General features: G+C 34.6%; 1 protein-coding gene across 4 annotated transcripts in view; it reads left to right on the forward strand.

Annotated features, from left to right (window-relative positions):
- The window catches only part of LOC118445632 (uncharacterized), a 104,436-nt gene that overhangs the window by 77,942 nt on the left and 1,333 nt on the right, over positions 1 to 25,161 (forward strand). For 3 of the 4 annotated variants that reach the window (XM_085662429.1, XM_085662430.1, XM_085662431.1), the window contains exons 5-6: positions 18,506 to 18,666; positions 19,180 to 21,673. The exons of the other annotated variant lie outside the window; for it this stretch is intronic. In XM_085662429.1, the coding sequence (XP_085518555.1) occupies positions 18,506 to 18,666; positions 19,180 to 19,187 (169 nt within the window). In that variant the 3' untranslated portion in view covers positions 19,188 to 21,673. Of the gene's footprint in view, positions 1 to 18,505; positions 18,667 to 19,179; positions 21,674 to 25,161 lie in introns of those variants that run through there. 4 annotated transcript variants of the gene reach the window in all.

Below are 25,161 nucleotides of genomic sequence, written 5' to 3' on the forward strand. Positions count from 1 at the left end.
TGTTTTACCCGATCGACATTCTGCTAGTAACCAGTCCCATGCCATAATTGCACATAGCAGGAAAAAGCTGGAATAGATACAAATCCCGTAAGATAGAAGCTCCTCATGAAACACCAAGCCTCATACGTTCCGAGACATAACATACGAAGTGAAACGTAAAAAAATAATGTTGTGTATGTAAAATGATTGATTTCCTATCAATTCTTGCAATATATTTTTTTTTTTTTTAGATTATTTCCTTATTTTAATCGAAAACTGATTCTATGAATTCTTAACTGTCAAACTCAACAAATTTCAATCCCACAGCCCGATGAAATAAAATCAATTCTTCAGCGAAGATTGATATTTAGTTTTTATGTATAGTAAGTGATCAATCCAATATCAGTAAAGAAAATCAAAAGCTCACTGTCAATATTGCAAAATCTATGTTCCAAATTTACGTCCTACAGCCGCGTATAGGTACTTCGCGTAAATGGAGTGAAATGTGAAGTAATAGTATCTTATAAATTAAATGCTGGATTTTTTGAGGTATTTTTGCAATATTTTAATTCTATAATACTATAAGTGCAACTTACATGGAATAGAAATATACAATAAAGATGTGATATCATATATATATATATATATATATATATATATATATATGTTGACGTACACGTGCGTCTCTCCATCGTTCACGGTACTTCCTCTTAAGGATCATATAGCAGCATTGGAAACAGTTATCCTTGGAAATAGTTAATCGACTAATAATTGGAAATAGTTATCGACTATTTGCTAAATAAAACGCATAGATAAAAAGCACATGGCAACTTTTGTTTGGGCTTAGACATTCTTAGTAAACTCTGGGTTTCGATAATATGTCAACCCAGCCAATAAATAAATAGTAAAAGTAGAAGTCTAGATTCGATAAGCTAAGGGTTGTCTGGCGCTTAGGAAGAGTTCACGGGAGAGTCACTACATATGGTTTTTACATCATCAACGTCTATGGAATTTTACTTTGTTCCTAACTCTTTCTCCATCTCACATTGCGGTATCTTTGGATCGGATTTTTGCTACTTTGTTAGTTTGCCGGAGAAACATTTATTAGAGTATTCAATACAAGCGAAAAAGGAATAAAGGTAATAATTCCAACGATCGAGCTGAAGGAATTGGAGACAGCCAACATGCGTTCCTTGTCAACCATAAGACATGATAAGAGCGCGACCGAATGTCATCGAATTTCATCGAGCCACACGGATTCGAAGACAAAGATCTTGAATCAGTGGACAGAATCGCTCCAATTCCTTATTTTCCCCTCACATGTTATCAAAGCAACAAATCAACTCCCACATTTAAGCCATAATTCCTTATCCTCCTTCTAAGAATTCACATTCACACTTTCCAAACTCTATTCAGTCATGTAAGGGAATCTTCAAAGAAACTAACGAATGTTATGAAAAAGTTCTCCAATGCATAAAAATAGATTCATTAAATTACGAAGAAAGAACGATAGCCGAAGAAATGATTAATTAGATTTATTTCATTAGACTTATTTCATCTACTGAGAGACAAACTGACGTATATAACTATTTACCATTACGCATAATATCGAGACCATCGACTCGATTGTCGCCGTGCGTTGGTGTCGTTTTTCTCCCATACACAAAAACAAGATTAACAAACAAGTAAATGATCTAATAGAGAATAATGTTATACGACTATCAGTATCACCATATAATTCACAACTGTGAATGATACGGAAAAAGGGAGATGCGAACAGAAATAAACAATGGAGACGTGATAAATTACCGAATGATTAACGAGGAGACGAAAAAAGACAGCTATCCAACACCGAACATTATCAAGATTCTCGATCAATTAGACAGCGCAAACTATTTCAGTACATTTGACCTCTTATCAGGTTTTCATCAAATAGCAATGAGCGAAAGAAACGTACCTAAAATCGCCTTCTCGATACCTTAAAGAGATTACGAGTTTACATACATGTCATTTGGATTAAAGAACATGCCATCCACTTTTAGAGATTGATGAATTTGATACTTGTAAATTTATAAGGGAACGAATTATTCGTATAGTTTGACGATATAGTTATATACTCAAACTCATTCGCGGAGCATGTTATAGAATTTTGCAAATCATTAGACAGATTAAAACGAGCAGGATTAAAACTCCAATCAGATAAATGCAATCTCTTAAGAAAAGAAGTGACTTAAGTGAGAAGAAGTGATTTAAGTCATATCATTAGTTCGATCGGAGTAAAACCAGATCCCGAAAAGATAAAGCCCGGAAAGAATTCCTGGTACTAAACTCGATAAAAAATATAAAGCAATTTCTAGAACTAATAGACAACTCATTTCTAGAACTAATGATTCATTTTTCCGCTATCAGTAAACGTTAATGAATCTCTTGAAAAAAGGCGTACTTTTCAAGTAGGAAGAAGGACAGCAAAACGCTTTTAAAACCTTAGTAGATCTCTTATGCCAAGAAAGTTATTACAATATCCAGACTTTAGTTTGGATATTGTAAGTCTGATGAATCAAGTCTTTCATCCTTACTACAGATATTTCTAACTATGCAAGCGAAGGAATATTGAGTCAGGATGAGATAGGAAAAGATCTACCTATAGCTAGATTGCTAAATCAAGCCGAACAAAATTACTCCAATATAGAAAACGAGCTGTTTACAATTATTTACGCCATGAATTATTTTCTATATGGAACACAATATAATTTAATAACCAATCATAGACCTTCAGTTTGGTTAATTTCCGTAAAGAATCCTACTTCATTGGAGATTAAAATTAGCGAAATATGAATATCATATCGTTTACGAGACAGGGTAAAGGAACGTCAACACAGACGTCTTGTTTCGAAATTTTATAAATCTTTATAAACAAATGGTGTATATCACTAAGGTGTGGATACTGGACTCCTTCAACACGATTTACGTACGCGATAGCCGTCATATTGTCTAAGCAAAATAATATTTCACATCCCGACAACCCTGATGCGAAGCATTTTATCGCAAAAAATGCAATTAACAATTCAAGATAATTTATATGATTCCTTCTTTCCTGTTTATCCCAAAAATCAAAAGCTTTAGCTCCACAACAAATCCAATTTGACAAAGATGAATATGAGAAAATGTCGAAAGCATAGGTTTGAGTTTTAATTAGATTTGGCAGCATTTAGTTTCCATCAGTCGCAATCCTTTAACATTAACTTTGTTATTAAAATCTTTCCTTCATAGTTTCCACCTTTAAACTTTAATGCTAACAATTTTTGTCTCTTTAATTGCTTACGGTAAATGAACCCGTAAACTACCCCTGGGCAAGCAGCCGTCAATATCCCGAGAAAAATTCCGTAAATTTTCTAATTTTGTTTATTTTAAATTTGTTTAATAGTTTTACTATTAAAATCTTTTCCTCACCTGTTAAATTTAAGTTAAATTTAAAATTAATAATATTGATAACGAAACCAAGATACATTTTTCCACGACTAAAGAACTTTTCCTGCTGAGAATATATTTATCACCTGTAATTTACTTCCATCTCTTCACATAGAAGGATAAACGCTGTTTTAATTATATTTACTACTTTTTCGATAACGAGTAGCTTATCGTTCAGGCTGTTGTTCAAGGCAAATCATGTGGGGTTCTATACGTCTTTGGTATGAATTTTAACAGAAGTTTTTATTGTTGATCCACGGTAGAGTATTCTAAATTTCCCTGACTTCAAAATTTCGCTGATGTTTTAGATCTGTGAAGCTGAATTCATTTGGATTCTTACCTAGAACCTTCACGATGCCATCTAATGATGCCTCTTTCTCAGTTGCAGTGTCTGTTTTAAATTCTCCTTTTGTAACTTCATCCATTTTTATAACTCGAATATTTTCCATTTTTTTATTTTCTTTCTCGCCATCAATGTTTGAGAAAAAAAAAGAAAACTACGAAATTAGATAATTTTATAAAGCGCAGAATACAGAAGAATTTTTTGTGCCAACTATGATGTTCTCATTGAACATAATCACAAGTGAGAAAGGAGTGAGACTTGTCTTGTCTTGTATAGACTGGCAACGTTGTGTGGACATTAACCTCCAACTTTGGTGTAGAAAGATAAGATTTATTTCTTTATGTAATTATTTCCTTATGAAAATTTTGGTGTGAATTTTTCTTTTTGAACGTTGATTAACTCCTTAACTAACTTTATTAGGTTATCAATGCGGTTTTCAAACCGCATGTATTTTATTAACTCTACAACATTAGGAACTGGATCTTGATCTTTTTTTCTTCTCAACTATGTTCTCCGACGTATTTAAATATAATTTAGTATATATTAAAAAGTAAGAATTTAAGAATTATTTTGGGCGAGTTGCAAAAAACATGTTAATATTTAGGCACAACTAAACAATATGAAATTGTAGGGCTTGACAATCGAAGAAACATGATGGTTGAGCGCCACTTTTTTAAAAAATGCGTTAAACGTTGTAATTTTAGCATGATAAGCATGACTACATTATTATCAATGAGAATGAGATATATAATATAATAGACGATAACCATATCGTGTATTATATTTTCTCTTATAGTATTCTCGCATAATCCTATGGTATTCTCTCATAAAAGAATTACGAAGACGTGCGCTAGGATACAACAAAAATAAAAAAAAAGAAAACTGGTCCAAATTAAAAGCCGATATTCAAAACTATATACAAAATGCCACCAAATTGTTAGGCGAAAAAGCTTGTTTAATTAAAGATGCATCAATCGATGACAATTACAGATACATCTAGAAAGGCGTTTGACAATATTTCAATAAATATCGTGAGTCCAATGCCTATTACACAAACAGGAAATAGTTACCTATTAACAGTTCAATGACTATTAACCAAGTATTCTATATCACTCCGATAAATTTCTTCGGAGGAAGTTGCAGAAATAATCATAAAAAATGTAATATGCCGATTCGCATTACTTAAAAGCATTTTAACTGATCATGTAACGAATTTTCTATCTGAATAGAAAAAATTTTTTATCAATTAATATCAGATAAGCACGTATCATTCGCGTCTAACGGATTGATTGAACGTTCTTGCCACATACTAGCAGAATTTTTAAAACATTTTATTATCAATAACAACTGGATTGAAATAATTGCAGTAATAGGTAAAAATAATGTAAAAATACGCACGAGTTCAGGCTTTAGTATAGTACATGCTAATCGACTTAAATTTAATAAGTTGAAGCGGCATTAAAACGAACATCGATAAAATCGCCATCACAAAATAATATCACCTATATACGGTCTTGGCAAGCGCAGCATGGTGCAATAATTGTTTTCCCTTCTATGATGACGATCGATAAGATAAATCTGCATTATTTCACTAATCAAAATTTCGTAATATAAGCAGCATAGACCTAGATCCGTGCATCAATTGCTCGTCAACGTTCAAAGGGAACTTATTTAAACTGAACAGGAAAAAATTCAAAATAAAAATGATTAAAATAATAATAGTACTTATTTTAGTAAGAGTGGCAACCGCCATCAGCGAACATGCGTGCATAGGAACACGTGTAGGAATGCTGGGATAAACCTACGGTAATAACCCGCAAAGCTTAAAAATTAGTAAATATTTTTAACATTTCACGGATGCGGGAATTTTTTGACCGCTTCAAGTTTTTTTGGATTCGGTTTAACTCCATCTTCCCCAATGATTTGACTCAAATATACGACTTCTCTTTTTAAAATTCAGACTTACCTGGCTATAGTTTTAAATTAATTGCTCTTAGTCGTTCTATTAGCTTGTTAAATTTAATTTCGTGTTCTCGAAGCGATCTCGCGAACAAAACAATGCCGTCTAAATAAACGAACATTTCTTCGCCTTGGAGCCCCGTCAAGACCATTTTTAAGGTCATGCCATTTTAATGGCATGCGTATGAATTTATAATAGCCATGTGATATTAGAATGCTGTTTTATGGCTATCCTCTGGATGCATTTTTATTTGGTGAAAACCTGATTTTAAATGGAAAATTAAAAAATATTTCGCCCAACTGATCTAGTAGTTAAAATATTTGGAAGAGGATAAATTTCTCCGATAGTTTTCTCCTCTATAATCCATCACCTGGATTCCTCTTTGAGTCAGCTTTTTTGGGAACCATCCAAATTGTAGAATTATAAGGTGAGGCTGATGATCGGATAATTACATCTATGGAGAGTTCTATTTGCCTGTTGATTTTTTCTTTATGCACTGGCGGGAATCTACATTGTTTCGTGTTTATAGAAATTTCGTAATAATTCCATGGGAAAGTATTTTTGTACTTCCCAAACCTTCTTCGGGTAGGTGAAAACGAGCATCAGAGCTAACTGGTAAAAGTTTCAAAACGCTTTTCCTTTTTTCTGAATTAATGTGTTTAAGTCGTAAAAGTGACTCCACTTGAACTGCTGTATCTTCATTATTTATTTCATTCGGTTGAGGCTCATATCTAAAATACTTATTCTCAGTACTGGCTACGAGAGCGGTAGAAATAATTTTTACTGACGCCTACGTATTTCGATTTTCGGATTCGAAAACATTAGATTGCAGATCTTCCCCGATTACACAAGCGTCTGAATTTCTGATTTCTTCCTAGCACGAAGTTCTGAGATTCGTACTTCCGCTTTCGGATCTATTCTCGCAATATCTACTGGATTTCGGCTTTCGTATTTACTAGTCTTTAAATATTCGCACGTTATATAAACTTGCAAGGTCAAAGTCGATATTATTATTTCGTAATCATGATTAGTGGTAGTTATCGCCTTGAAATATGACTGTCCTTGTTCATTCTTAACTAAACATCTCCCATATATATCTCAAGCAGAGATTCAACTTTGGGAATCCCTCTTTAATTTCTTGATTTTCTATGCGTCATCGGAACAAGGTGTTAGTCAAAGTGTGACCGTGAATTAGCTCTCTGTTCTCAAAAGGTTTTTCTTGATTTTTGAGCTCTATACATTCCTTCCAGATGCGCTCGAATCTTGGACGCTCATTGCTATACTTAACCCTTATCGATCGTAAGTCACCTCTCACGTGACAATTATACTTTGTCGCTGCGGTCGTACATCACGTGGGAGGTGACAAGACAAAACCTGCCGAAACGCGCTCTCTGTGAAATGTGGACACGATTGTCTTATCAGTTATGCATCACCAAAGGAACAATTGACATCTCTTATGATATATCATTGCTTTTTGTATTCAATTTTTAATATATTGAACCCAAAAATGAATAAAGAAAATTTTATAAATTTCTATAGCAATAGTGGCAGTGAATGTTTTGAAAACAATTCTCAAAGTGATTTTGATTCCAGTGATGAGACTAGCAGTCACTTCTTATTACATCCTAAGAAAATAAAAGTTATGCCTATAAAATATTTAAGTGAAGAGGAAAATGATGTAGAAATGAAAAATGTCGATAATAACTCATGATAATTGAATTGGAATCGAGAATGATGATGATGGTCTCCCTAGTAGAATTCCTTTTACAAATATCAATCATCAGATTTTTGGAAATGTTCAGCGGCCTATAGATTATTTCGAAAAATTTATTATTAATGAATTCATAATGGAAATTATAATGCAAACAAACTTATATCCGAAGGAACAAATTCCAAAGAAAGAATTATTCACTAGATCAGTTTGATAAAATTGGAAAAATATTTCTATATTATATATTTATTATATATATAATATATTATATATATAATATATTATATTTCTTATTATATTCTATATTATATATTTTATATATTTCTATATTATATATTTATTATATATATATAAATATTATATATTTATGAGGAAATGTTTGCTTTTTTTGGTATGATTTTGAATATGAGTACAATCTACTTAAATGACAGAAATTATTTTTCCAAAGGCTTCACGTGCAATATGCCATTTTTCGCTAAGATTTTTAAGAGGAAGCGTTCTTTACAAATTTGAAAATATGACCAAATTTTAAAAATCAATTTTGGAGTTACAAGTATTAAAAAACGTTCTCTTACTAGCCACCATAGCACCTGACGAAATGGCCTATGCACTAATGAAATTACCACCGATATACTGAATATATGTCCATAATAGCAGCCGAAATCATCTATCTGATAAGATGAATCGAACGAATGCTATAAAGAACTACCAGTTACATATCAAAATAGATTATACTATTTAGCACCAAAGACTCGTATCATCTTAAAAAAGCTTAGAGACTAGAGACTGCAACAAACTTTTATCGAATATGTACAATCTACACGGGACTTAGTACAGAATAGCACTGAAATTAATGGAATCGATACTTTAACCGTTGACAAAGCCTAAATGGAGACATATCAATTTGGAACATCACGGAACCAACGGGATAAATTCCAATGACGATTTAGATAAATTAGGATTGCACATTAATGAAGAAACCTGCTACTCTCGACAGAGGAGTTAGCAGAAGACAATTATCGCCTGGGAAATTTTTCCTCTTTAATTTGATGGATGAAGAAATCATTGGACAAAATTGCATCAAGTATGAGGCAATGGCTCCGGGGAGGCTTCATAACCTTTGGATTAGCAAGCACCAGAGTACTCGCCATATTTATGATTTTCTGACCAATGAAATACATCCCCGACATACTCATTCATGGTTATAAACTCCATAGTATATATGGATGGAGTTTACATCTCGTAGATGCGTTATGAAATTCAATGACACATATCATTTTTGTATATGTCATGTGTATGTCATTGGCGCCCAATCTATTTTTTTCTGGATCACTTCATTGTCAAATTAATTTTAATAATCAACCATTCCCAGGGAGAAAAGGATAAAACAATCCGAGAACTGTCGTCCACCTGAAAGCTAATTTTGGAGATGAGCCATGTTACCAACCAGTAACAATGTTAGGAAAAGATAAGTATTTTAAGAAATACTGAAATTTCGTACACTAATCCTAAGTAGTTGAATTCTTTAAGAACCATTCATACCGAAAGAAATAAAAGAGCCTCATTCTCGCGTTATGTCTCCATTGACCAAACTGAGCCAAGTGGCTAGATCATTGTAAACGGGCGAAATATTAGGTTGGTGCGTATGATTTTCTTTAAATGTGAACTTTAAATGTGTCTCCCTGTTTTTGTTATGCTTTTGTTTTTGACATAACCTGGTTTATAGTTGTACTGTCCACTGCCAGAGTCACATTTTAGCAAAAAAGATTTTCTCAAAAGTGTTCCCTTTTGTTATTTGCTTTGAATTTTGCACCGATATGAATTCAACCGATATTCGTGTAATTTTCTTATATGAGTATAAACTTGGTAATAATGATGCAAAAGCTGCACGCAATATAAACCAGGCGTTTGGGTAGAATACTGTGAACGATCGAAAAGTGCAGCGTTGGTTTGAAAAATTTCGGACTGGTGATTTTTCCCTGCAAAATGAACCGCGTGGAAGATCCGAAACGTCTGTGAAAAATGATACTCAGAAAGCATTGGTGGAAACGAATCCGACTGTTTCTTCAAGGGAACTTGCTGCCAGAATGGAAGTTGACTATACAACAATATTGTGACATCTTTCTGAAATTGGCATGGAAAAAAATGGATAAATGGATACCGCACGAACTAACCGAGCGAAATAAGCTGGATCGCTTGAACGTATGCACATCATTGCTAACCCGATTTAATCGAGATCCATTTTTCGATCGGATCATTACTTGTGATGAAAAATGAGTTCTTTACGACAATAGAAAAATGTGTGCTCGGTGGCTTGATAGGGATGAGGCTTGTGCTCATACTCCACGGCCATCACTTCATCCATGAAAAATTTTAATCACAGTTTGGTGGAATGTAACTGGAGTAATACACTACTCATTCCTTCGAACTAGAATGACAATTACAGCCCAAAAGTATTGCCAGTACATTGAAGAAATGCATGAAAAATTGAAAATTATATGCCCATCACTTGTTAATCAGCATGGCCCAATACTTCTCCACGACAACGCTCGGCCGCATACATCGTACAAAACAATTGCGAAATTAAATGAATTAAAATATGAAATTTTGCAGCACCCACCTTATTCACCGGATCTTTCGCCAACCGACTTTCGTTTATTTAAACATTTAGAACTTTTTACGGGCTAAACAGTACGAAAATGAAGACAGTCTGAAGAATGCCATATCAAAGTTCATTGATTCTAAAGATCAGAATTTCTTCAAGACAGGCATCTATGCATTAAAATCTCGTTGGGAAAAGTGTATTGAAGTAAATGGAGCATATTTTGATTAAATAAACAGCTTTTGGAAAAAGATATGCAGTTTAATATATTCACTTAAGAATTCGATATTTCATTCGCACCAACCTTATAATATAAAATTTTAATTTTTTGTTGTTCGTGACGCGATGCAGCTCTCAGAAAAAGAAGTCAGGGCATACGAAAGAAAATTAACGAAATACGAAGTTAAAGTACAGATTTATATGTTGGAAATAATGAAAGAACAACTGAAAAGAATGGAAAAAAATCTACAGGATCGACGTACCGAATTGGAAGATCTCTAAATGGCATTACTCCGTCGCAAAAAAGAATTATATCTACGTGAAAAATTTGTGACGTTAGATGAAACACGCGAAAGTAGTCGCATTCAAAACTTAGATCGTGTCAATCGCGAAGAATGTCGGTACTCCTCCAGGAGCAACCTAAGGTAAAATCTCGATTTAGAAACATTGGGAAAAGAAAGAATAGTACCGCGTTTTAACGTACATAATATTACTGTTCTGTAATTCACGCGAGCTTGTAAACATACATTGGATATCTTTCCTAGCTATCCTTCGACTGAATTCGAGTATGCATTAATGAGAATGATTCGCGTTAAACTAGGTGGACATGCTTATTTGCTGGTAGAAAAAGAAAATTTGACAACAATAGACCAGTTAATAGATCTACTAAAGTCCACGTTTCAACCATCGAAATTGGTCAGTTATTATTAGGGTGAACTCCCTAGTATATATCAAAAAGCTAACGAGTATACATGACGGAGTAGAGACATGAAGCAAACAATTATCGAGGGTGAAACTATTAAATAAAATTTCGACAAGAGAGCGTTAGCGAGTCAAATCAAATGAAGTTTTTGAATGTTTCGAAAATAGTTTATCACCTTGAATTGAAAATTTTGCTAAAATTGGAAAATTATTTTGACCTAGCATCCACATTAACAACACTTCTTCGTGTCAGTCAGATCGCAGAAAAAGACATAGAGAAGGTAAAATTGCCCATACGGAAAAATGCCGTGGAAGTGATTGCTGTGAACAGACCAACTTGTAATATATGCAGATAGATTGGACATATAGCTGTTCAATGCTAGAAGAGATAACAACCAATCTCCTACGTTGCTGCTAAACCGCCTCTTCGTGATAGTGGATTTCCTCGAGCTAACAACCGAAATAGTGCTCTCCGAGGACAAAATGATCGCGCAAATTCAGGTAGGACGAGATCTTCTAGTACGAGGGAACCTATAATCTACAATTACTGCAAGAAAATCGGACATATAAAGAGAGATTACCGAAAATTCAAATACAATAATGACGTTTAGAGCGGACGTTTTGGAAAATGCCATGAGCATTCCGCAGCAATGTAGGCAAAGCCATTCTCAAAATCGTTCGTCCTCTTCAACTGAAGAAAGCAATGAATACAGTTGAGTACTATTCAATGGCAAAAGCATTTTCTGTATATCCAGATGCAATGAAATTCTGCAAGGCAGTTATCCTCATGATCGACACTTAATTTAATGAAATCAGATGTTATTAAAACAGGGGAAATGGTAGATGAGAGCGAGACTATTAAAATCAACGGAATTACGAGCAGTCACATTTACACTCAGGACTTTATTATGATGAATCGTTTTGAGAAATCAGTCCGCTTCCATTTAATTGATTTAGTAGAATATTTACAAGAGAATAGTACGAGCGTGGATTACACCAAAAAATGTGTAGAATTTAAACATCAGGAAATATTTTTCTATAAAGAGCTAATTCATGTTCCCGTTAGATCACAGTTAGAGCACATAGTATCGATGTCACGTAGGAAACCAAGGAGCTAAAGAAGAATATATTCCCAGATTCATACATATATATGGGAGATGGGTTGATCAAAAACAAACAAGAATAAGCATACTTTAAAGCATTAAATAATACTTTGTGACTATAACATAATAATACTTACATATACTTTGCAATCTTACATAATATATAAATATCAAAAATCAAATAAAGCCGAAATTCAAAATTCAAACAATTGTGCGAGGAAAGATCTGAAATCCGATAATTCTGATTCCGAAATTCGAATAAACGAGCATCGATTAATTCGAAACTCGACAATTTTAGCTCCGAAATCCAAAGTGCGAACAATTTTGTGTGAAAAGGTCCGAAATCCAACGACACTCCGAGATCCAAAATTCGAAGGCATCTGATAACATTATTTCTGCCGTTTGTTGTAGCCCGTAGTACTAATGAGTATTTTTCTAAGTGAGCCTCAATCCGAATGGGATAAATAATAAAAAAAGGTCAGCCCAGGTGGACTTTCTTATAAATTTTGTAAAAATTGATCGAAGTTTTAATTCGTTTTTTTTTTTTTTTTTTGGAATCCTTTGGATGTCGATAATCGAAATTATTACTAATATACAAAATGAGAAAAATTCGTATAGATCCTAATTTAATAGAAATCGTGGGATAAATATTTTTTTCTTTCTTTTCATTTTCTTTTCTACCCACAAATATATACCTTCCAAAAATGAAATGTTCCTTTACGTCTCAGGATCGGAGTTATAGATTATAGTAGAAAGGATACTGATAATAATAATAATAATAATAATAATAATAATAATAATAATAATAATAATAATAATAATAATAATAATAATAATAATAATAATAATAATAATAATAATAATAATAATAATAATAATAATAATAATAATAATAATAATAATAATAATAATAATAATAATAATAATAATAATAATAATAATAATAATAATAATAATAATAATAATAATAATAATAATAATAATAATAATAATAATAATAATAATAATATTAATAAAAATAAAAAAAAGAATAATAATCGTCTGAAGTGTTTGCAGATAATAAAAGTAAAGGATTGTAGATAGACATTGGATTATCTTTTATGAGTGTTATTCTAGAGAATCCTGGATCTGAAAATCACATACGACAGTAGACCTCACTCTTCTTCTTTCTGTCGTATTTCTTCCGTTCATCCGTATTTTCGGTTGCAGAGATGTGCAGAAGGGCAATGTTTATGGTCGTGCAAAAATAGGGACAAAAATGAAAGTACGAAAACAAGAGAGAAAGAGAAAGAGTTCATTCGGTATTCCAGCGAAGGAAGGTATTCTCTCGCGTCTCTTCTCAAATAGATTGGCCACATTCCTTTTCCCGTCCACATTTCCGCCAGGCCAGAACCTCTTTCATTTCTTTCTCTATGTTCTCCTCGAGTCCTCTCTCTCTCTCTCTCTCTCTCTCTCTCTCTCTCTCTCTCTCAATGTCTCCCTCTCTCTCTGTCTCCCTCTCTCTCATTCTCTCTCACTCTCTCTCTCTTTCGTAGTATGCATTGTGCTCACAAGGAAGCGGCTTTTCGACAATTACCGAAGCAAAACAATGACTAAAGAAACACGAGAGAATAGGATACGTTATATTCGTTAGGGTCGACAAAAAGAGCAAACTTTTAATCTTTATTTTTACTCTCTTTGCTTTCTCCTATAAAAAACGAGATAGAGAGAAAAAGAGAAAGAGATAGAAAAGAAAGAAAAAATAGAGGATAGATATCCCCCATGATTTTTTCTAATATTTGCCAGAGTTTCTTCTTGCATTTAAACCAAAAAGATTTTTCATATTATATCGGTGCAATGATGACAACGTTCAAAAAAAAAAAAAAAGAAGGAAAATGTAAAAAGAAAAAATGAAAAAAAAAGAAATAAAAAGTTCAATAGTAAATGCGAAACTGATCTTCCGTTATGAGAAAATAAAAAATTACCACTGGAAGATTACCAAGTCGCTTCTCTAAAGCAACGAGTTTTCCTGACTCGATAGAAAACAAAAAATTGTTCTTGGACTAGATTCATGTTTGGAGGAAAAAATTTCCGTCCACCTAAAATTTATTCTCCCTCGCGATGAGATTATGATATGATTTCTCTCTTTTTCTCTCTATTTCTTTTTTCTTTTGTTTGCTTGTTTATTTGTAGGTTTTTTTCTTTATATTTTTCATTTATATTTTTTTTTAATATAATTTCCGACGCCCGAATATCTGAACAGAAATTTATTAGCAATCGCACTTAGCTGATTAATTTTTTTGCTCAAACGATTGAAAAAAAAAAGAAAATATATAAAAATTAATAAGATTATTGATAATAAATCATATTGGCGATCATTATCGAAGATCTCAAAGTATAAATCTTCTTCGTATTTCTTTTTTCTCTTTTTCTTTTTCTTTTTCTTTTTAAATTATTAAATATCATAAAATTAACAAGTTATTTACGGAATAAATTAAGTTAATGACCATTTATCGAAGATTTAGAGAACTTGAGACAATTTACTAAACATTATAAAGATAAGAAGCGATAGAGAGTAAATTATATATGATCATAGGTACAATTATAAGACGTCTCATTTTCGGAATTATAAAAACGTAGTATCGCTGTTTGACTGCGATGTCACTACAAATTCAAAATCTATAAAAAGAAAGAGAGCCCTATAGAGGCGACGCCACGGCCTATTCAATCAACATTTCTTGTCCTCAATAGTAGCATAATGTCGAGTATGTAAGAAAAAAAAAAAGAAGAAAAAGAAAGGAAAGAAAAAGTGAAGTATTTGAATTAGATAAAGTATCAATTAACGAGAAGGACGGCAAAGAGTAAGAGAAAGAGAGGAAAGGAAGAGAAGGAAGAATTTGGAAGTGAAAGTTATTAAGACTTTGAGCGAGGATCCTAAGGCATATAACTCTCTGGTGTGGACTTTATATCCCCAACTAGCCACACGTTGATTCAGCTGGATTAGTGAGGGCTCAAAGAAAATGGTTAAGAGTGAGTTGTTACTAAAATATTCACGCTTAAGCAATTGGCAATTAGAAACGCAATAGTAGTCTTAACCCAGAGATCGAAACTACTATGTAACACTACTATGCCGTTACTGGCCACACCTTCCAAGATACAGTAGTCATCGATGGTGGGAATCTCCAAATTGACTCCCAAAAGAAAGTTAACCGGGACCAGGTACCAAAAAGATCTTACTATTCTCCTCAACGCCAATCGAAGTCGACTCATCCGAGAACGGATCACCGACATTAACACAAAAAGTATCATTGAAAGCAGGAAGACATCGATTATTTATTGATGAATGAAGAAAGATCACCGATAATAATTTTATTTTAAATTATATACAAGGTTATAAAATTAATTTTAAGCAACCTGTTTTTCAGTTAAAAGAGCCAGTAAATTTTATAAATTCGGCTCAGCAGTTAAGGGATTGCAAGGAAGCTGTAGATATATTGTTCAAATTTGGGGTTATTCAACCCTGTCATAACAAAGAAAGCCAATTTATTTCCTTTTGTTTTTTAATTTAGACAAATCAAATGGTATAAAGAGATTTATACTAAATTTTTAAAAATTCAAATTGTTTTATTAATACGGTGCACTTTAAGTTTGAGAATATTAAACTAATATCCAGATTAATCGCTTACGGAGATTACATGGCTAGTTCGGATCTAGAAGACACGTATTTTTTAATTGCTATCCATAGTGGAAATTTTTGAGGTTTCAATCGCAGCTTTATGAGTTTTGTTGTTTACCATTCGGTTTGGCTATAGCGCCGCATATTTTCACAAAGATTTTAAAACTTGCTTTAACTTTCTTCCAGTATATCTTGATGACATCTTATGCATCGGTTCCAGTTTTACATCATGTGAAGAATAATATATCAGCGACAATTAAATTGCTACAGTCTCTTGGTTTTATTATAAATCAGAGAAAGAGTATATTAATTCTAAGTAGAAAATATAAATTCTTAGGATTCTGCGTAAACTCAGAAAGACTGACACTAGAGTTATTTGAAGTAAAGCACGTTAAGATTTTTTAATTAATTAAAGAATTAAACAGAAGAAGAAAATGTAAAGTTAAAGAATTAGCTAAATTTATTGGAAATTTAGTAGCAGCCTGCCTAATGATCAAATATAGATGGCTTTATATAAAGCGGTTTGAAAGAGAGAAATATTTAGCTCTGTTAGTTACTGATGACTATTATGAGACATAGATGATTATATAAAAAAAACGATTTATTCAAACGCTTCATTAACAAAGGGGAATGCTCGTGCGAAGGCAAAGGTTTTGTTCAGCAGAGGAAAGTACTTTTCATATCAACTATCTAGAACTAGTTGCAGTTTTTTTGGCCTTAATGATTTTTGCCAATGATTTTTTCCACTGCGACGTACTCCTGAGAATGTATAGTACTAGTGCAATATCCTACATGAATCGTATGGTTGGGATTCAATAACCACACTTAAATAATCTAATCAGAAAAATATGCTAATGGTGAAACAAGAAATATATGAATTTTTGCATCATATATTTCATCTAAGAAAAACGTCGAAATAGATAAGGAATCAAGGTTAGACAATATCGATACTAAATGGGAACTTGCGGATTATGCCTCCACAAACATTGTTCAAGCTTTCGTAACTCTAGATATTGATTCATTTGCTATTAGAGTCAATATTAAATGTAGAATATTTTATTCTTGATTTAAAGATCCGAAAGGCTCCTATGTGGATACTTTTGCATTAAGTTGGAATAATACATTTTTTTATGCGTTCCCTTCTTTTACTTTAATACTGCGAGTTTTGCAGAAGATTATTGCAGAAAAGTCAGAGGGTATCACAGTTATCCCATTCTGGAAGACTCAACTTTGGTTCCGTATCTTTGAGTCCTTATTGATAGAGAAACCTGTCGTGTTGAAGCCTAATAAACAGTTACTTTTATCTCCTTGCAGACACAATAACATCCATTGCTTCAGAAATTGTCCTAGGTTGCCGGGAGATTATCAGGACAGCCTTCAGAAGGAAGAATCTTTCACTTTAAACTTCTGAAATAATATTATCCTAATCAGAGGGCACCTTAAACTAATACTTCAAACCAATAAACCCATGCTGGAGATTTTGCATAAAAAATGAATCAGACCCATATGAGGTCCCAGAATCTGGATTATTAGAATTTCTATTACTGAGGTTTGAGGCAGGATCTTCCTACGGAACCTTAAATTCAATGCAAGTAGCTATACCTTTGATATCCAAGTTTATCGTCTAACATATTAATCAACAGATTTTCATCTGAAAAAGCATTCTCCCTCTCTCTCTCTCCTTCTCCCTCTTTCCCTCTCTCCCTTCCCCTCTCTCTCTCTTACTCTTTTACTCATATTATCACATAGCTAGCTAGTACCCACTTTTCACAAAGGTAAATACATCTAAGTAACAGAAACTACGAGAGAAGGTGGAGAAGGAGATGGTGGTGCAGATGTAGGTGAAGGAGGAAGAGGTGGTGAAAATGTATGTATGTGGAGTAGGAGGAGGAAAGTGGAAAAGAGAAGGAGAGAGAGAAATAGAGAGAAAAGTATAATTCGAATACCAACTCAGATGACATATTCGATTCAGCCTCGCATCCGTATATTTTGCAAATCCAGGTAGACGACACGTTCAAAATTTCTCGAAACGAATCTTAGGAGGAATACGTGTGACCAAATTTGGAACTAAAAATCTGATATCTTTGGTAATGAAAGAAAAAGACAGTACTAATTTAGATATCGAATTTTTGAATCTGCCTTAGAATCACTTTTTCCAGTACCGGGAGAGCTTGATCTACGAACAATTAGCATGTCAGAAACTAGCGAAATTAATGATGTGCCATGGGCATACATACAACAGAGTCTAGGAGAAATATTATATATAAGAATTTGGTAAAGACTCCCATAAGGATTTAATACGTGAAAATCACTCGTAAACTTTAGCAGGTCACAAGGGGATAACAAGAACTACAATAGAATGAGACAGAAATACTTGTGGGGATGTATAAAACATCAGATTCAAGTTTTCATGCAAAATCGCTTAGACTGCCAATTGAAGGAATTCGTTAGGGTCAACATTTGATAAAGTTGGGTTAGATGTAATGCGTCCTCTCTCTCAGACTTAGAAAGGAAATAAATATAGCATTACCTATCATAATCACTACTTTTATTGACATAGCAAATTTTATGATAGCAAATTCGAAACACCACGCTCCATCTTATCGGATCAGACCGCTAACTACTGGAATTCTTTGATAAAAGCGATAGCACGCAAATACAAAATCAGACAGTATAGGAAATGCCGTTCTTTCCTTAATCTAATAGGTCTATCAAGTTGTTGCATCAAGTATTAGTAGAATATCTGAAACAATTTACTACCAGGGAAAAGGATTGGGACGAATGGCTAGACATTGCGATGCTCTTGTACGACACGAGTGTTCATGAGGGAACACGATTTACATCCTATGAATTTGTATTCGGTATGGTGACTCGGATGCCGGCATCTAATCCGCCATTAAACGATGACATGGAAAATATTCCAAGTAAGTTTAATCTTAATTCCTAGCTAATAAACTAAGCTAATTAATAGGATAAATCGAACTCAAGAGATAACACGACAAAATGTTTTAAGGGCAAAAAAAATATCGAAAAAATATTATGACAGAAAAGTAAATCCAAAAACATTAAAGTAAGAAAATGAAGTCTTTTTGCTAAAGGAACCAGCGACTAAATTTGTAAATCAATATACTGACTCTCATAAGGTTTTAGAATTGCTATACCGTAATAATATTAGGCTGCAACCCAGTGAACGAGTAAAAATAGTCAATATCAATAAGCTAAAAGTATCGAAGATTAGAATATAAAGAAAATAATTTGTTCGAGAAGAATAATGCAATTCATAGATGTATTAATGATTTTCGTATGTACGATCAAAAGCTGCTTTGCTCTGCTGGGTTATGACTCCAGGGCAGCGTCTATGAATATTACCAACATACTGGATACAGGAGATAGCGACCCTTCTATGCATGCTCTAAATATTTAAACAACTGTTGCAGATAGCTGAATACGGAGAAATGCACGTGTATCAATTTCGTGTGGAGTTGGGCAGCTTCATATAGTATATTGTAAAGGTGAACACCCGAAGGGTGCCTGCTCCTATGTTACCTCGCCCATTAGGGCATATGCTACGGAGCTACCTACAGACAGCAGCCACCACAGCGAAGAGACCGGACTCGGAAAAATCCAAAACTCCTGCCGACGGGGCAGGATGAGCGGTTTAGCCATGACCAACATCCTCGCAGCAACAAGTCACCACGCTGATGCCGGCCGTGCCCACAGGGAACCATGGGGAGGCCTACTTACAATGTCACGATCCTTGGCACTCGTTCCGTAGGATGGGATGGGAAAAGTTGGATAGCAGGTTTAGGGGAGAGCGTTTGGTGGTGGGGAAAAAAAAATGATAAAATAAAAAGATAGTGAGAAAAAATAGTACGAGCATCTTCGATCCTATCCTGTTCGAGGATGGGTTAACCTGAGAAGATCCCATCCCCAGGCACCTATCCCCATCACCAGAACTCTGACAATTCCATCTGAACAGGATTCATGAACTAATAACCTTTAATGATGAGGGTTTCTTTGCAAAACTCCGCGAAGAGGGAGAAGGCCTCGGCCGTGGAGACAAGATGTTTCGCTGCTTCCGGCCAACTCCTTTCACGGAGAATTTCTTCCAGAGCCACTCTCTGGACTTCGAAAACCGGACAGTCGACGAAGTGATGCGAAACCATGTCCTCTTCACCACACTCGCATGCTCCTTCCGTGATGATATTCAGCGACGTCAGCTTGGCCTTGAAAGCTCCGTGTTCTGTAAGAAACTGCGAAATGAAGTGGTTAGGAGAGACGAAACGGGCACCCATCTTGTTCTTGATGTCCGGGAAGAACGCGTATGTTGTCCTTCCCTTGGAAGAATTCTCTCATCTAGTCTGCCAATTCCTAAGGATTTCCTCATCGACCTGTATTATTATCACGCGTTTAATCTTTGTGCCTTCCAGTTCCCGCGTCGCTGCCTCAGTGCTCCTATTTTTCCTAATATCGTATAATCTTCTACGTTTCAATAACTGAAGATCAATCGGAGGCTCCCCTGCTACGACGCAGAGGGATTCCGTGGCGCTTGTACGATACGCGAATGTGACTGAGATGAGGGCCGATCGTTGGGTCGCGCTTAACCTCTTAACCTCCCCTTCCGTGCAGAGATCGGACCATCCTGCTGCCGCATACGTAGTAAAGACGCCGCGATAGATCGCCCGGAGGGTGCAGTGACGGAGTCTCTAATCCCTAGCTGCTAATCTACCTAGCTTTGCGAACAGTGGCTCGACCTTGTCATTAAGGTAACGGCAGTGTGTCGTGATCCCCAGCCCTTTATCGAAGTATACCCCGAGGTATCTAACGGAATTCCTAAATTTAATGTTATTGTTCTTTATCTTTTTGATGGGAGGCCTACTCACTAGGTCGGTCTTTTTCGCCGTTTTTCGCTTCCTATCCGGACGTTGTCCTCCCCGTCTACCGATAGGTTTCCTTTTCACCCAGTCGCTTTTAAGGACGATCACTTCCGTTTTTCCGTTTTCACTCGGAGATTGACAATTTCGCCGACGTGCACCATTCGGTGATGCTGTTTACCACAAGATTTCCTTTCTCCTCGAGTTCTTCCCTGAAGTCTCAATCTATGACAACGAGTAGGTTTTCCGCGTACGCGATCGTGTTGACTTCCGAGGATTCCTCCAGTATTTTGAGAAACTGATCGAACATGAGATTCCAGCAGGAGGGATCGAGCACCGATCCTTATGGGCATCCTCTCGAGGCCTACTTTGAAACGTCATACTCTCCCAGGGCGATTTTGACCCTACGGTCCGCGAAGTAGCTTGTCATCACGTTAAAAACATTTCTCGGGCAGTCCCGATCTTGGAGTGCCTTGAGAACTAGAGGCTACCAAACGTTGTCGAAGGCTCCCGTGATGTCGAATAACAACGCGATCACATATCTCCGTGAGGAAACAGAAACGATTCGACGCATCTTTACGATTACGTCTTCTGTGCAACGTCCCTGGACAAATCCAAACTGTTTGTCCGATATTTTTCCTGGCGCGAGGGAGGTATCGGTGAGGCGCAGCTTCAGCAGCCTTCCCAGAACTTTCCCTATGACGGAGAGAAAGCATATTGGTCGGTAGGACTTGGGACAGCTTCATATAGCATTGCGGGATGGCATCACACGTATCAACCGTACATAATGGAAAAAAAATATTTCTAATAAATATAATCTTCGAATTATGTAAAGCGCTGCATTCCGGTGCTTTACATCGGAATGTAAAAAAATCTACATTCGACCCTCGAAGCTTACGAAATCGAAATTTACAGTAGAAATAGAATCTTACAGTCTGAATTTTCCAAATTCTATTAGAGTTTTGTTAATATACTACGAGACATACAAATATTGCGTGCATTACACGCGAATAGCATTACTTCTATCAAATTGTAATCGGGTATTAAATAATAATAATTTTATACGTATTTTCTAAATCTTTGTTATTTAGAAAGTGAAATGAAAATTATGTAACCTTTTTTAATAGTTACATTAAAAATTTTTATTATTAATTGAGTGTAATACTTCGACAACCATCACTACCATCTTCCGACTTACTTCCTTCTGGATCACCTCATTGTCAAATTTATTTTTCAATAAATAACCATTTCCAGACAGAACAGGCTTCAAGACAGGAACAATTCGTAAACTGTCGTTACCAATTTGAAAGTTAATTTTAAAGGTGAGCCGTGTTGCCAACCAGTAACATTGCCAGGAAAGGGTAAGTATTTTAAGAAATACCAAAATTTAAAATACCAGTCCTGGATAGCTGAATCCTTTGAGAACCATTCATACTTAGTATTCTGTGTTACTCTTCTCGTTACTCTCTGCAGATTCACTAGGCTTTCATCATTATTCCTGATTTCATCTATTCAAGATAATCCTTCCGTTGTTCTCATTCTCAGTCACATTCGTGCATACGAATTCGGTAATTCCTATTGCTCTTTGTCCTATTTATTTATTTTACCTATACCTATTTCATTATTTCGTTTATGACAAACACAACTAAGTAACGCTAGAACCTTCAAACTCACACTCGGCCATTCTGCACGTACATTCGTCCTTGAATGCTTTTTTTTCATGTTCGTCTAACGTCTTAGTGTCTTTATATTTTTCCTTCAGATTACCTGCCATCAATTGGCTACACTTTGTCGACATGTTGTTTTACATTTGACTTTGCACTTTGTAATATCTTATTATCTATCTCACTTATTCCTTCACATACATTCATCGTACTCCGAGTTACAATAATATTTATTTTATATTATATACTTAGCAATTCTTGCTGCCCTTTTTCTTTTCTTTTCATAATATTCAAATTGTTGTTGTTCCTCTTCTTCGATTCTTGTACTTTTCTACTCAAAAATACATGAAGATGTAAATTATCCGATAGCTTGTATAGTTTCTTGTTCATAGATAATTTCTCTGGTAACTTCGAAACATCATCGTCAACTTCATCATCCTGTTCTTCGTTTGAACTTTGATGACCAAATGATTTCTCAGTTTGCCTTGCCTGATCAACGATCTTATCTGTGATGACTTCAGCATCTGCCGTAGGACTTGTCTGTTAAGTTATATTCATGTTTACGTTCGTATTCAATATAACTGGTCTATGCAATAAATCCATAGGTTTTTCTAACAAAATCAATTAATCTTCCGCTGTATAAACCATTCTCGTATTTTGCGAAGTCTTCTATATTTGACGATTCGGACTTCTTGCGATAGTTTTGTCTGTGAGTGTCTTGGCAATCGATCATCTTGTTATTATTGATATCGGAATCAGTAACCGAACTATTCTCTCGATCTAAATCGTCTAATTCCAAGATACGTTCACTGACCTCCTTTCTTTCATCGACCATCAATGGATAATCGGACATCTCGGACTACGATTTCTCATCGTCGTATAATATACGTGCGAATATATACCGTCCTTGATATCAATAGTTTTAGCTGATCGACGATTAGTATTCCATTCCTTTTCCTCCTCTTCCTAATTCCTTCCTAATTCCTCCTTCTTCCTAATTCTACTGCTTGTTTCTCTCCATCCCTCTGTTTGTCTCTCCATTTCACTGCACCTCTGTCTCTCTGTTTCTCTGTCTTTCTCTATCTACTAACTCATCGATAGGTCCTTTGATCCATTGACGTTATTGTTGTTTTTGCTGCTGATGCTGATGTTGACATTGATGATTTTAATCTTCATTTTGAAACACTTTTAATGTACTTTTCAGCTATTTTTTCCGCGAAATCTTTTAGTTCTCTCGCTGTAATCGTCCTCGCTGGCACATACATATCACATAACTTCACTTTCTTTTAATACTAAAATGCGTGATGTCTATATTCATTGAGCGAAACAATAAAATTCTAAGTTGTTTATCATATAGACTATGGATGATGTATACCACTAGTTCTCTCTTATTGAGACTTGATTCCCCAAGATGATTTTTTGGTAATGGTATTGGGGAAACGATTCCGTCATTCTCCACTTACGAAACACATTCGAAAGGCATTCGCGCCGGGAAAACATCCTCGGTGTAGCACATTCTTCTCAGCTTGCATAGTAGGTTATCCGCCAATAATGATACGTACCCTGTAATAGAGTAATATCATTATCAAGCGCTTCCCGTTAGTCACGATACAATGAATAATCATCAGTTAAATCTAATGTCATTTCAGAGTGGCAATCTTGTATCTCTTTAATTTCTTTCATCAAGACATTGACGTTCTCTTTCCTTAATGGCATGCTTCTTAAGGGTGCTTTTTGGGCTACCTGTTTCATATCATCATCTCCAGAAGTTGCTGCTGCATAGTGTACAAATCTTTCATTTGTGCTTCCATCCCGGAACATTGCTTTATTTTCCACTGCCTCTGTCATCTGTACCGCGACTCTTTCTTCGTCGTCCAAGCACGGTTCTCGACGCTTACAATCGCTGCTGTTCAATTACTGAACGAATCTGACTCATGAAGCCTAGCAATAATTCTTTCGGTATTATTTGGAAGCATGCTATGATAACTCTCACACTTGGAATATCTGCACAATTCTTCGAGGCATACTCATCGCTGATCATCCCAACCACCAGAACTCGATTAAGAGGCAAATCATTGGCTTACGTTGGCTTGACGTCATTGCCACCCCTACCCTGCATGATCTATGTACTTGGATAATGGTACCTATTTGCCGTATAAGAGAAAGAGAAAGACAGACAGAAAGAAAGAGAGAATGAAAGAGTTTGAGTGGATAGAATATGAGGGAATGGTTGAATGAAAATACTCTTATTTACTAGGCGAGTAATATAGGCGAGAAAAGGAGATGTTAAAATTTAGGAAGCTTTATTTGCTGCATTCTTCGATCTTCCTTTTACCCTGTATACAAAAAAAAAACTAATTCGATTCATTATTTTTTTATTATTGTTATTTTATTCGTGTACCGTGATAAATACTATATTTTATAAATATTATATATTATAAAACTATTATATATAAACATATTTTTTATAGAAAATAGAGAAAAAAGAAACAAAAATAGGGATTATATATTTCTTTAAAAAAGAAAAAAAAAATTATTTTGATGGTGGGTTGGTGTAATTACGCCTGAATTCTCCAACGCCATCTAAAGATCTGTCCTGGAAATGGAAAACTGATAAAGAAATAATAGCGCTATTCTTATTAGACGTATAAGGTTAAGTTACCTTAATTTTATAATCAATCTTCAATATCAAATAGATTGATAGATATATTTGATCCTATGGCTTTTTATAATGATATACTTTCGTTATGTGTAACAATTATGTTAAGTTAATACCAATAATCAAGAAAATCATTTGCATAACCATATTCTCAATATATATATAAATATATCATAAAATAATATTTTACTATAATGTCTTTATTACGAATTATTCGATATA

This window comes from Vespa mandarinia, chromosome 18 (genome assembly GCF_050613455.1).
Source record: "Vespa mandarinia isolate Hongniang chromosome 18, ASM5061345v1, whole genome shotgun sequence".
Taxonomy (NCBI): Eukaryota; Metazoa; Arthropoda; class Insecta; order Hymenoptera; family Vespidae; genus Vespa; species Vespa mandarinia.